This window comes from Exophiala bonariae (genome assembly GCF_035927105.1).
Source record: "Exophiala bonariae strain CCFEE 5792 chromosome Unknown scaffold_57, whole genome shotgun sequence".
Classification (NCBI taxonomy): domain Eukaryota; kingdom Fungi; phylum Ascomycota; class Eurotiomycetes; order Chaetothyriales; family Herpotrichiellaceae; genus Exophiala; species Exophiala bonariae.
The window spans coordinates 52970-66890 of record NW_027042532.1 but is presented as its reverse complement, the minus strand read 5'-3'; the positions used below and the strand labels follow the sequence as shown (position 1 = coordinate 66890).

The following is a 13921-nucleotide window of genomic DNA, read 5'->3' as shown; positions in this document are numbered from 1 at the left end:
ATTCGACCACGACCAGCTCAATGGACTCAACAACCAGCTCAATAGATTCGACCACGACCAGCTCAATAGACTCGACCACGACCAGTTCTATAGAATCAACGACCAGCTCAGTGGAATCAACGACCAGCTCAATGGATTCGACCACGACCAGCTCAATGGATTCGACCACGACCAGCTCAATAGATTCGACCACGACCAGCTCAGTGGAATCAACGACCAGCTCAATGGATTCGACCACGACCAGCTCAGTGGAATCAACGACCAGCTCAATGGATTCGACCACGACCAGCTCAATGGATTCGACCACGACCAGCTCAATCGACTCAACAACTAGCTCTTTAGACTCAACAACTACTAGCTCCTTCTCGACACTTACAGAATCTAGTAGCACCAGCTCGACTTCTTCATTACCGACTTCGGAGTCAACTACAACTACGGACCTTTCTACTTCTAGTACAGTTATATCGACCTCGACGGACTCTTCTACGACGAGTAGCCAGCCCAGTTCAACATCTGATAGCTCACTCTCCAGCACATCAACAGATGCTACCTCCACCACTTCGACGTCGAGTATCTTGACCTCATCAGCGGATACGAGCTCTTCCGCGACTTCTACAGACCTTAGTAGCACGAGCTCGACTTCCTCAGCAACGACAACTTTAAGCTCTACCCTGGGACCAATTTCGACCAGTATAACTACAAGTTCATCAACAACGATTTCTCTTACTACATCCACTACCTCAATAGAGACTACCACTAGTGCAACCTCAAGTACCCTACTCGTAAGCACTTCTAGCACTTCTAGCACTTCTAGCACTTCTAGCACTACTAGTACGACTAGTACGACTAGTACATCGACTATTGGCCCCACAAGCAGTACAAGTACTGTCAGCACGGCTAGCGCAACCAGCTCCTCTAGCACGTCGCCTGCTAGCTCAACAACTAGTACAAGTACTATCAGCACGGCTAGCACAACCATTTCCTCTAGCACATCGGCTGTCAACCCAACGACAACTACAAGTACCATTTCAAGTGCTGGTCCTACCAGCAGCTCTGCCAGCAGTTTGAGTAGCACCACGACCACCACTTCAAGCGCAATTTTGACAAGCACCACTACGTCAAGCACACTTAGGACGACCTCCACCACAACAAGTATTCCACCTACAACAACGACAACGACCACGACAACGCCAATTCTCGCTACCACAACCACTGTCCGGACAACCTCGACCAGCGCGGCTCCGACATTCAACTGCGATCCAAATGGCTACCTGATTCAAAACGCCGCATTCTATCGTGTAAATATTGCCACTGGAGCTTCAACGCTAGTCAAGTCCAGCGTGGGCAAGAACATGAACGCCATAGGATACAACACACTAGACAACTTCATCTACGGATTTGGCGTGAATGACCGAACCATCAATCGACTTGCGCCGGACGGAACCCTGACGGTGATCTCCACCCTGCCTGCAGCACAAACAGGCTTCAACGCAGGCGATATCGATACCAACGGCATCTTGTGGCTAAGTGCTTCAGGCTCAACCTGGGCGCAAGTTAACATGGTTCCTGGATCCGCAACATTCGGTCAATTGATCAGCTCCGGCACCACCACCGGCTTACCCAGTGGCACCACTGCCATCGATTGGGTGTTCCTCCCCGGTCAAGGCCAGAATCTATTCGCAATCGCAGCTGGCGGTGGAATATCCTATCTATACATGTTCAGCATGGTTAGCAAGGCATGGACGCAATTACGCAATTATGGCAGCATCGCAGGCAACACTTGGGGCGCTGGATATGCCGCCCCCGACGGCAGTCTCTTCGCTGCCGACAACACGAGTGGTTCAATTTACAAGTTCCCACTAAACGGTCCCGCCGTATTTGTGGCAACTGGTCCAGCTACCAGCTCCAACGACGGTGCCAGATGCCCTTTCAATGCCCAGATCACTTAGGGGAGAATACATGATCAATAAAATGCTCGACATGCTGCTACATCACGAGGCCCCTCTCCAGTGATCTACCTCCCTGGCCAATCGACTTGATAAAGCTGTGTTGCCCGCCAGTTCCATCTTTACTCTTCAAAGAGTCGTTCTTATATACACGATCGAGACGACAACTAGCAACGATTTTGTTTTTTTCTCTGACTTTTGGAAGAACTTCCTCGGCGCCTTGAAAGCTACGTACTTTGCAGTGCTTTTATTGCTTTGTCTATGTGAATGGAGCTAGACGGGTGGAGTATGTTAGGTTCACGGAAAATGTGAGCTTTGGCGCTTATGCCTTGCCTGAACTGATCGCACGATATGTACGATATGGAATTTATTGTGGGTATCATCCAGGTAAATAGCGATGGTGTTCTCTGGAGTACTGCCAATATTCACAACCCCGAGTTTTTTAGAACTCGTTTCATGACATATCAGGACTTCAACGGATGCAGAATGACCTCAAGTTTGGTATTTGCCATGAGGAGACCTCCAGTTACATCATAGATAGGACTTGACATCTAATAGAGTTATTTCGCAACGAACGCTTCATCAGCTAGTGAGCTTTTGTACATAAGATTTCCTTTCTTGTAATAGCTGCCGTCGAGGAACCTCTCACAACTGACTCCAGCCAGAACTTTGTTGGAAGTCCACTCCTTATTCTGCCCTTTCTGAACGGTGCTTTGCACCTCATGCTCTCCATAACCTTGGCCGCGAGAACATCATCCGAGCACTGAATATGCGCCATGATCGCTGATGAAAAGAAGCAGATGAACCTTATTCATGAGTTGTTCCGAGAGCTTTACGACGGATCGCCCGATGCACGCATACTTTGCGCAGAATCACGACTTGGAGAATTATTGGACGGTACCACGTTTGGAAACGGATCGACTATTCATCGCTTGAAGGTCGTGAAAGGCGTCGTTTGTTAGTTTCCGATACGATCCGAATCGATGTCAAGAATACCTCTGACGCCCTTCCAATATTGCAGATCGTGAAGACATCGAATGTGCTCGTTTGGTGGAAGACGAGTCGCGGGACGTATGTGGAATGCATGATCAGTTGTGGACAACTACTGACCTTTTGAACAGGGTGAGCTCCAGGTGTTGTAAGGCCTTTAGCACCTGCTATTGAATCTTAGCTGAACCAATATCAGCTTCCTAAAACCGTTTATGCGGAATGCGATTGCACTATCGCCAACCTCCTTTTTCCAATTGCTCAAGGCCACGAAAGCGCCACCATCCTACTTCGAGGTCCTCATGAACAATAATGGCGTCTACAACTCCTACGTTGTTCGTGGATCGGATAGTGTCCCTAAAGACTACTGTGAGCGAGATATCAAAGTTCTCTTGTAGATATCGGCTGACGGTACAGACTTATTTGTCAAGTACCCTTTTGGCCCATTCGCTAACGGGTCTTTCATGCTTCATCATTGTTTCCCTTCAGGCAAAACGTCCGCGATTGTGGAAGTGACAAATGCACAGTTTCTTGCGGAAACGATCTTTCAAACACTCTCGAGTTCTGATTCCGGGGGTACGCCTTCAGCATCAACACTACATCCATTCACTCCATTTGCTTTGTTCGTCAACCATCTCCGTTGTCTGAATGAGGATGAGCGCCAAGATATCGACAAAGCCATCTGCCATCTCGAATCACGTTCAGGAGTAGCCTTACACACGTTCGGCTCTCGTTCCCGCGCGAGGATCTCCGAGTTCGCTTTGCTGAAGAAAGAACTCCACATGAAAGAAGCACTGATGGCAATGGCAAATCACGTTTTCTCCTTTCAGGCCAGAATGATCGACTTTGCTGTCAAGGAGTGTGAGGCTTTCTCGGCGTTGGTGCCTAGAAGCAGCACGCGGCTCTCGAGTCACGCTGTGACTCGACAGATGGACTTCGTGACTGCGTCTCTGGTACAAAACGGAAGCATGGCGACATGGACTCTGGAGCAGCTCCAAGCTTTGGGGAAGAGACTTCGTGTGCAAGCCAAAGTTGTGAGTTGATTCATTTTCAGGCATCTATTCACTCCTCCAGAGCACTAATTGAATCTGCTCAGGTCGATGGCACCATCACTGCCACCGACACATTAACAATGATACGACTCGCTCAGAATTCTCAATCTGATAGCAGCACTGTATGTGAACCCCCCTCAATTAATTGAAATCATTTAGACCATTACCACCGTCCTCACTTGAGCCAAGCTAACCAAGCTGTTGTCTCCAGATGAAAGCCATCACCGTCCTCACTATGGTGTTCTTGCCAGCAACATTCGTGTGCTCTCTCTTCGGCATGGGGTTCTTTGACTTCGAGACTTCGCCAAACGAATCCAAGCTGCGGATAGCCGATCAATTCTGGATCTACTTTGTGGTTACAATTCCGCTAACTGTCGTCGTGCTGGGTACTTGTGCTGCATGGCTGAAATGGAGCGGTCGAGAAAGAGATAGCATCGGCGACTTTCCAGTGAAATGATGCTGTAACGATTGATATGACTTCATTGAGTATCTTCCGACACCACCTGACGACAGTTAGCAATGTGAATGTGGAAGGGCCACGGCCGGGACAGACCGTGTTTTGAGACAAGAGGTCGTTCATTCATAAATATCCCTCTTTACCCACGGGCGGAATAAACCAGGAGTTGGCGTTATATCCGAAAGATCATGTTTATGCCAGACATGCAGTATCTACACTGGTGAACATCAAGCTCGGTTGCATCTGCTGCGACCGCCAGCAGTATCACAACCAACGTGAATTGAAACCCATGCTCCACGCCATCATACCTCCAAAACAGTGTCTATCAGCCCAGGCACGCTTGAGGTCTATCGTGTCTGCGTCATCATAACCGATCCACTGGTGCTTGTCCCAAGTCATTCGTTTTTGCATGGCATCACGATCGAGGACGATCGAGGGCGATCACTCTTTGATGACGGTGGCCAGGTCGCCAAGGGTCATGACACCGCTTGGATCTGGAGTGCACTTTCCGGACTTGCTGGGCCCACTGGCCTTACAGCCCTTGATCGTGCAGCTATAGTTTGATAACGTATATCCACGACCATAGTATGGAACGCCCAGATTCACTTGCCCAGCCTGGGTTGCATTGGCCCATAACGGCAGTAGTTCGACTGCGATGTCACGAATGTCGGCGCCGTACGTCACTTTTGTTCGGTCCGATCCTTCATCGATGCCCCAACCGTGGATGTCGTAACCCATGAAATTGAAGAAGTCGAGATAATTGGATAGGCCGTCAATATCGAATCCCTTGACACTGCCCCAGTCCGAAGGTACGGCCGTGGATATTCCACACCTGATCGTGTCTTTGATCTCCTTAGCCAGGGCTACGAAATTCTGTGCATCAGAACCTGATCGGTCCGGGAATTCCCAGTCGAGATCGACACCTTGAAAAGAGTACTTGTCCATGAAGTCCTTGAGAGAGGACACGAACGCCGTTCGCGACGTAGCATTTCTCGCCATAGCTGACCATTTCGCGCCGCCGAAAGCCCCTCCTCCAACAGCGATCCACGTTTGCAACGAATCGGACTTCAAGGCGGTGAACTCGGCGTAGTACCGTTCGTCTGTAGCGTTCGCCGGGATGACATCGAACGTCTTTAGGTCGAAGTGCGCGAAAGCGAGTAACAGATGCGTCATACCTGCCCTGTCGATGTCTGCGGGCAACACCACATCACAGGCGTCATCATGGACTTGCTGCACCTGCCAATAGCCCACCCGGCGGCCGTTGGTAGCAGACTTCTTGCTCGCATCACAACTGGGAGCGGTTGGAACCACGCAACTCCCGTAACCTGGTTGGCACCCTGTACCGCAGTGCGCGCTGGTCGTGCCACAGAACCCGGCGACACTGCAGCACGTATTCAGACCACATCTTGCTCCTCCGACAGCTGGCCCACACTCTATCGCGGAGCCTTTGCTTAGAACAGCAGTTGCCGTGAGGACGATGAGAAGCGCGAGGAAATGAACGTATTTGAAGAGCATTTTGGCGCGAATATAAGACTTTCCTGATCGGTGATATCGCGAACTATTGAATGCAATTTACAATATTCTGCAAAGGACGGTATGCTAGGAGTCGTCAAATGATACACACGCGACGGGGATGGAAATATGCAAGTGAGAAGGACTGTTTGTGATTTCTGAAGAAGTTGGGGGCTGTTGAGATCTTTATTTGTATTTATGTAAACAGTGGATGTGAGAAGGCATCCTCATCAAGCTACAGACTTCTGCTTTAGAGTTTGACTTCCTGAACCTTCGTAAGGAATATTGAACATCATCGTGCTTGCCTAGGGGAACTGCCCAACAGACGACGAATGGCCTAGGAAAGATCCGCCGGCTAACGATTTCGATGCTTCAGGTACCATTGTCGTTGATGTCACGGATTCAGAAGGAAAGATCGTGGCTCAGATGCTCATTCAGCGCGGGATTCAGAGGGACTAGGGCGCAGCAATAAATGGGGTTAGAGGTGGCCATTATTGGCGGGCCCTGGAGGCCTCACACCCAACTTCAACTCATGCTACTTTTTCTAGAGGATGAAAACTCTCAAGGGGTGGTTTGGGTGGTTCGCAAGGACTCAAAGAGTTCGTGCGTGATCTTTCGTCAACCTTCTGATATTGAGGAAGTGGTTCATAAAGTTGTAAAGACTGACAGTCGAACAATGTGAGCTGAGCCAGCCTGTTGTTATTTTGAGTTGTCAGTTCGTATGGACCTCGTTTGAGTTTAGGGTAGCCTGAGGCACAGGGCTGCGACGACGTATGCCATCTACCACTCCGTAGGCAGTCAAGTACGTCTTTTTCAGTCAATAATCTTATTAGTCACATTTTATCAAGTACATTTCAATCAGAGCGTTGCATCTTTCTCGGCTTCAAACTGTGTAGAATACACTAATATAAGCTACCCTATTCGTTATCGAGCAGTCTGTGTAGTCGTTTAGTACGGCGGGCGACAGGGCAGGAAAAACGGGGGTAGCAATACACTAATTTTGTCATGTCTACGGAAGGCCTGAGGCAGCCGTGTGCGCTACTTGCAAACGATATCTTCCGCCACACTACAGTACCGATGATAGTAGATATTTGGCAACAGCACAATTAAACGACCGATGTTATTGATTGTATGCACGACGAAAAGCTTCATTGTCCTGTTGGGTCGAACAAGGCGAATTATCACAGTCCGTGCTAGGGTGAATCATATATACGCTATTCGCTCTAGGGGGGATTATGTATACATGGTGTGCTCTAGGGCGAATCAACTGTCCAACTGACGAAATAAAGAACTCAAACCACGCCTCCAATATTCGATCAGGATAGATTCATGAACGCTACTATTGCTTGATACGTAGGCTCTTCACTCACTCTAGGTAAATTCGCGGATAGTTATGTCCAGAAATAAGGACGACGTCTTCCCCACTGCCAATAGAGTACACGTAGCACTTATTGCTCGGTCTTGCTGGTCTTTGAGCGTTTAATCCTCAGGAAAGCCAGGGTGCTACCCCAGATATCCTCCCAGAGACCGAGCGGAGGACTGATACTCGCTTCGTAGGCATCCACGATAGGGCGTTCCCAAACAAGGTCTGCCTCGTGGGGTTTCACGAATTTAGTCTTCTTGACTACCTTCCATCCCACAAACAAGAGGATGCACACGAAGATCATGGTGTAGTAGGTGAAGAATGTGCCGACAGTCCACCAGCTGGGGTAGAACACTGTGTAGCCTTGGATGAACATGATGATCGTGACGAAAATCAGTCCGACGATATTGATGTATGGTTGGAAATATCCTAGATCAACACATGTTAGATTTGTTTTCTCTTTGACAAGCAAAATTGATACGAAGAGAGAGTAGGCTAGCTATACATGATGAGTCGATTCACAAGGGGTGATATATATACCGGCTGACACACATCCGAATTCGGCAATCTGGCCGGAGCACTCACGTGCGGCGCTAGTCTCGATACAGAATCATAGCCATGACACTCGTTCATAAGGGGGAACGGGGTATAAATGTGAACACTCAGTCGACTCACCTCTGTATGGCAGAGTTCTGCGATCAATCCCCTGAGCCTTGAGGGCGCGGAAGAAGAAGATATACGTGGTACCCATAACGACGTAGTTGAGAAGTTGAGAGGCAGTGACCAAGTTGACAAGCCATCGAATAGCCTGGGCAGAGCCGTTGCTCACCTGAAGGAAGCTCAGGAAGGGGAACACCATGGTAACACAGAAACACCAGTGAGGAATTCCCTTCTTAGTGGTGGCTCGAAGGAACTTTGGTGCTTGTCCCTCCAAAGCGAGACTGTACAGCGAGCGAGTCGCCATGAAACAATATGTGTTTCCAGCGGAGAAGATGCTGGTCACAAGCAGAGCATTAACAAGGTGAGGCAGACCCGTCACGCCCATGTTTTGCATAGCGATAATGTATGGAGATGCTGCGCCGCTGCCAGTTCCCTCATTGTTCAAGATATGGATCAATGTAGGATCGTTATAAGGCAGAACTATTCCCACACACAGTGCTCCAAGAATGAAGAAGCATCCGAATCGCCAATAGCTGGGGAAGAAAAGATTAGTCGAGAGGAATGCCTAATTTTGAGATTTTTGGATGGGGGAGTCGCTGAAAAACTTACACAGTCTTGAATGCAGTCTTGATGGTCACACGAGGATACACTGCCTCTCCAGCAACCATAGCGATATATTCTGGTCCGCAGACAGTCCATGCGGCGACGAATAGGGCACCGAGAAAACCTTCGAATTTACCCAAGGATCCTTCATGGACATATTCCGCGAAGCTCCCAGGATCTCGCCAATATCTGAAGCCGTATGCATCGCCTTGAGGATTACCACCAACCATGGTGACGAAGGTGAACATAAACAGGACAATAATAAGGATGACTTTGCCGGAAGATAGCCAAAACTCCGCCTCTCCGTACCATTTGACTGCGAAAACGTTGATGACCGCATACATGGCAATGCAGACGAGACAGACGGCCCAAACAGGAATGTCGTCTCTCCAGAACTTTAGAACGAGAGTGAGTGCGGAGATTTCGAAGGGGATGAGAATAGCTTCATAGAGGAAGAAATTCCAGCCAGCCATAAATCCAAAAGCTTCGTCGACCCATTTTCCGGCGAACCGAATGAAAGAACCAGAAATGGGCATGTAGACAGTCATCTCGGCGATACCACTGTTCATGGCAGCGATGACGCTGCTGAAGAACATGAAGCCTAACAGGAGAGATCCGGGCCCGCCCTCAAGAAGACCCCAACCAATGCTGACGAAGAGCGCCGTGCCGATTGAACCACCGATGGCAATCCATTGGATCTGTCGATTGTTGAGTGATCGCTGTAGGCCATCGACATTGTAAGTCGAGCCAATGTCTTCGTTGCTGGAGGACGGTTGAAGTACAGACTCGTTGACACCCTTATATTCCTTGGAGGTCCTCTCCATGTTGAATGGCCTGACACTGAGGAGTGTCTCTTCTGTGTTGAATGGAAGGAAGGATAAGTAGCAGTAGTAACAACCACAGCGTCCACCAGAGTGGAAACGAAGGATCCTCCCATGGTCTTATATGTACCAATCTGTCAGACAACGGGGCATGCTTGGGGCGAGGCCATGACACTGGATCACCATACTCCGAGGAACCTCACCTTCGAGCGGGTGATGATCCGAACTCGGTTCTAGAACCCTGATCGGCTACTCAGAGCTAGCGCTCGCAATTCCATCGCGCGTCGGTGGCATCAATAAACATTAGCCAAGGCCTGAGCTTCCAAAAGTGAGCTTCAAATACACCGCACTATCAAAGGTGGGCAAAAGGCATAGACTAAGACTCGCTCTAATTGGAGTTGGGGGAATAGAGAGATAGCAAGGGCTGAGGAGGCGGGTCTTTCTACCCCAATCCGCTTAGACCAGTGACTGTTAGTACTGTGACCCAAGAAATGGCGAGGTGAGTGTGTGGGGCGAACTTGCCACAAGCGCTCTTAAGCCCTGCATGGCAAAGCATGGCCAGAGATAAGCATATCAAGCGATTTACAGTCCTAGCGTTGGTCGTAATTGACACGGAACAATTGGATTGTCGGGCTGGTTGTTCTAGCCCTCTTGGTTCAATCGCCAGCCCTTTTCCCTGTTGCACCAGGATCGAATCTGCGAGCCAGTCAGATACTTCATATTTGTGTTATCTTTGTACCACCTACAAACGCCTCTTTTCTCGTTCGAGTTACTTCAGTCGTTTATCTTGGTCCCTAACGCATTGTGGGAAAAGAAAAAGAGAGCAGCAGCAAGCGAACGCGACAATGCGTCCGTCATAACCACATGGTTGACTCTTATCCGTATGCACGATTTCCTTGCCCGCCCGGATACGTCCTACCGACGACAAGCATGATATCAGGCCGCCCGCCCAGCTGGGTTCGCGCCACACCGGCAGACAGTAGCCTCACGCGAGCTGTCCTAGGGATCAATGTACTGTATTCTGTCTAGCTTCCAGCATCGATATCCATACCAAGGTAGTTATATGCGAGTAGCTTGGTTCCAATTGAAAGGTCGAGGCGAATGCTACAAGCCTACGGAGTACAAGGTACCAGGTACTCTGCTTTGGCAGGATCAGTTGACCAAGCAACCCACTTAGAGATATGGAATGATGGCTCGGGGAACCTAGAGATACCCTCCCGCAGGAACAGAGGTACTGTAGCCTATCCGTCTGCACATTTGCGGATGCAAGCTCGGGTTACTCCATATCTTGTACCACTATCTCCACACAACACACTTAGTGGGTACAAGTACCTCGTAAACTCCTGAAGGAGTAAAAGTAGAAGCAAGCTGACTGCATTTGAAAGATTTCTGCTATCTACGAAGAGGTACGGCCGATGAAGAACGTGAGCTTGAAGAAGGATGGCAATTAACCAAAACCCCCTGTCTAACAAAAAACCAGAAACCGAGTTAGCTCCATCTCCAGCATAATTTCGCCATCTCGCACGAATAAAGTTGTGGCACACGTTTTCAGCTGCCGCTTTGATCAGGTACATCTCACAGAAGCGAGGCCTGGGCCATGGTCATCCGTACATTGATTGGCTGCGCACAAACTTCTTTTCCGGATCGCAAACAAGGTTCGTTCATACTTTGCCAAGGCTGATAGGAAAAGGCCAGCTGCTTCCAACGCTGAGGTTGTGAACTTAAGAACAGGTTGATAGGCTATCATCCGCACACCTGACCGGCCCAGCCGACTTGCAGTGAATTGAATCGTGGACTGTGGCGTGCGGGGGATCTTGCGCCTAGATCAAATCTGTGCTTTGCAACTCGGGAGCTAGCATTGGAAGATGGAGGTGGCTGGAGCTGAAGCCGGAGAGCATGGACGAAGTTTGTCGGAAGTTTCATTGAACCCTAATTCATTTGGAAGATGGGGAAATTAACTTCTCGACTCACAATGCCATTTTATCCGACCTCATGAGTATGCAAAAGGAATGTCATCAGATCGCCATTGTCATTGGATGAATTCATGACAAAGAGGACCTGAGAAAATACGGCATGGCCGCTTCTACGAGTCACCAGAATACTTCGTTGGCAGAGTCACAAATGGGAAGAATCGTTCTCTTCCCGGAGCATATCAATTACATCGTTCGACTTTCCTAAGCTTTGCTCCTTTTAAAAATAGTAAAAATGGTTTTCTTCTAGAAGCACGTTATTCACAATACATAGCAAAGAATTTGGTACCTCTCATGAGCACATTATCCACATCATTCGAACTTATAAGCCCGACTAGCTAATGAAGAACAAGAATTGTTCTCTTCCAGGAATACGTCATCTACATCAGTCAGCCTTCTCAAAGCCTGCGACCCTCGCAATGACCTTTTCTCCGTCACTCCCCTCAGCACCGTTGCCCGAACCGACAGCTTCGACGTCACTACCTTGAGCGTCTAGGACCTGCACAGCTTCGTCCTCCTCTGGACGAATGTAGTTCTTTGGCTCCATCCACCCTTTGTCATACATGATGGCCGGAGGGTATGCTTTGCAAAGTCCCCAATAAACCGCTCCACTGACGAAAATTCCCACCCAGTACGCGAAGTAGTAGAATTTTGTGACGCCAATGGGCGCATCGACACCCATATTATTCAAAAACCCGTAGAAGTTGGGGACCACGCCGATAACGTACGCGATGTACGCCCTGATATTCCAACCTTTGCTGTAGTAATATGCACCAGCCTTGTTGGAGGTGAACAGGTCCGGGATATGAAGGTAGCCACGGGCGATGAGGTAGTAGTGACACAGCAAGACGCCTGTGATGGAGGACAAGAAGATCTGATACGATGCCAGAAAGGAGACAAAAATTGACGCCGAGCCCAATAAGTACCACGGGTTTATGGCAAAGGAGACAACGGCGCAGATGAAGAACCCTTTCCGGATACTGATATACTTGGGGCACAGTGCTGCAAGATCGTTGCCAGCGGGTAATGAGTTCTCGAAGATCGATGAGAAGATCGCGCAGTAGGCGAACATGAGCGCGATGAAGAAGCATCCGGCCCGGTTCGCCGCAGTGTAGTCGGTGGTTTGGAGCATATCCAGGAAATCAATCGGGTTCCACACCAATTCGCCGAAGATGACTTGACTTGAGGCTCCGACGATGTTGCCAATGAGAGCAACGACTAGGTTGGCCAGAGGAAACCCGACTAAGTTTCCAAGGATTGGATCCTTCGAGCGGCTTCCATAACGTTGGAAGTCTGAATACAGTGAGTTATAGTTTTCATGTGCTTGTGATGGACTTACCAGGAGCATTTGAAGCGAAGGTTGCGCAATTGGCGGCCCCCAGCATCAAAAACCGGACAATCTTTTACAACACCTGGTCAGTAAGACTTCTCCAAGCCAAGCAAGTGGTTCAGATCTGAAATTGCTGGGGTTTAGTCGGGAGCGCATTCAAAACATACCAGCCAACTTTTTTCACTTCCATGAACAGTCGAACCTTGACGTGCTACTGGGCCAAGGCCACCAGCTTTTGAAACTGTCCATCCAAGCATGGCCAGAGCTGAGATGATGAATACGACAAGCTTGGCATAGACGAGGTTTTTCATCTTGGGGACTGGGATCACCAGGAAAAAGCAGGTTACGAGCCAGAAGACTGCAAAGCCAATCATTCCGGCAGACGTCAATGCTGATCCCGTACCCATTGTGTCCTTGATGTTTGCAATGCTGGGAAATATCGCGTGCAGCATCACATAGATGCACTGGCCTCCTTGCACAGCATTGACACCGTTCCATACCTAGAGCCAATTTGTCAAACTTCGGACGACATAGTTCGGGGGCAATTTGGGTCTTACAATGGCCATGACCGCCCTGTTAAACGTCGGCCACCATGCACCAAATACTCCAAAAGCTGAGCGATTGAGGATCGGAAACCCCACGTGGTAAACTGCCCCTGACCGGCCATTAAGGGTGATGATGACACCAATGAGGCATTGACCCCCAAACGAGCAGGCCAACGATTCCCACATCGACAGACCCAGCGCTTGCGCAGCAGAAGCGCCATACCTAATTCGTTGTTAGTGATTGCGTGTCAGTCTGCAATGGAGAGCCACGAACCAATTGCTCACTGTCGCGGCCGCTGAGAACCAGAAGGTGAAATATGTGAGTTGTGTCCATGTGCGATCCTTCAACTTGAGAGGTCGGAGATCATCATTGTCGAGCCAGATATCCTTACCCTTCACTTCCTCTGCTCCCTTCGCGACGAGAGTGGGACGACTGAACAAGCCCATGGTTGAATTTCGACACAACTATTTGGTTGATTTGCTGCATGGCAGGTTTCTGCCTCGAATGGTACCTAATTCATTGATATATTCCATAGCACTATCGGCGTTTGAAGATCCCTTGACCACCCGGCAAATACCTTGTATCGTGCTGATGGCAGGCCATGATAAGGGGCCACCAAACAGGCTTTGCTATGTGGCCCTTCGAGGAAGTCTATTCGGACCGGACTGAACATT

The 13921-nt window shown here is 49.3% G+C and overlaps 5 protein-coding genes across 5 annotated transcripts; 2 read left to right on the top strand and 3 right to left on the bottom strand.

Moving 5' to 3' along the window:
* Window positions 1–543: 543 nt before the first annotated feature.
* LTR84_011430 (uncharacterized protein) lies at window positions 544–1949 on the top strand (the record flags this gene model as incomplete). The annotated part of the gene is made up of 3 exons (XM_064854962.1): window positions 544–570; window positions 748–782; window positions 842–1949. 3 exons carry the CDS (start codon window positions 544–546, stop codon window positions 1947–1949), a joined length of 1170 nt encoding a protein of 389 aa, XP_064699956.1.
* Window positions 1950–2722: 773 nt separating this feature from the next.
* LTR84_011429 (uncharacterized protein) lies at window positions 2723–4442 on the top strand (the record flags this gene model as incomplete). Its single annotated transcript, XM_064854961.1, has 7 exons — window positions 2723–2903; window positions 2968–3017; window positions 3068–3084; window positions 3133–3302; window positions 3351–3967; window positions 4030–4107; window positions 4197–4442. 7 exons carry the CDS (start codon window positions 2723–2725, stop codon window positions 4440–4442), a joined length of 1359 nt encoding a protein of 452 aa, XP_064699955.1.
* A 441-nt stretch (window positions 4443–4883) lies between these two features.
* On the bottom strand, window positions 4884–5957 carry LTR84_011428 (uncharacterized protein; the record flags this gene model as incomplete). The annotated part of the gene is made up of 1 exon (XM_064854960.1): window positions 4884–5957. The coding sequence occupies one exon, from the start codon at window positions 5955–5957 to the stop codon at window positions 4884–4886; it is 1074 nt and encodes a 357-aa protein (XP_064699954.1).
* A 1445-nt stretch (window positions 5958–7402) lies between these two features.
* LTR84_011427 (uncharacterized protein) lies at window positions 7403–9404 on the bottom strand (the record flags this gene model as incomplete). The annotated part of the gene is made up of 3 exons (XM_064854959.1): window positions 7403–7746; window positions 7993–8510; window positions 8587–9404. 3 exons carry the CDS (start codon window positions 9402–9404, stop codon window positions 7403–7405), a joined length of 1680 nt encoding a protein of 559 aa, XP_064699953.1.
* Window positions 9405–11756: 2352 nt separating this feature from the next.
* Window positions 11757–13693, bottom strand: LTR84_011426 (uncharacterized protein; the record flags this gene model as incomplete). The annotated part of the gene is made up of 5 exons (XM_064854958.1): window positions 11757–12664; window positions 12711–12771; window positions 12869–13201; window positions 13259–13469; window positions 13521–13693. The coding sequence occupies 5 exons, from the start codon at window positions 13691–13693 to the stop codon at window positions 11757–11759; spliced, it is 1686 nt and encodes a 561-aa protein (XP_064699952.1).
* Window positions 13694–13921: the final 228 nt, after the last annotated feature.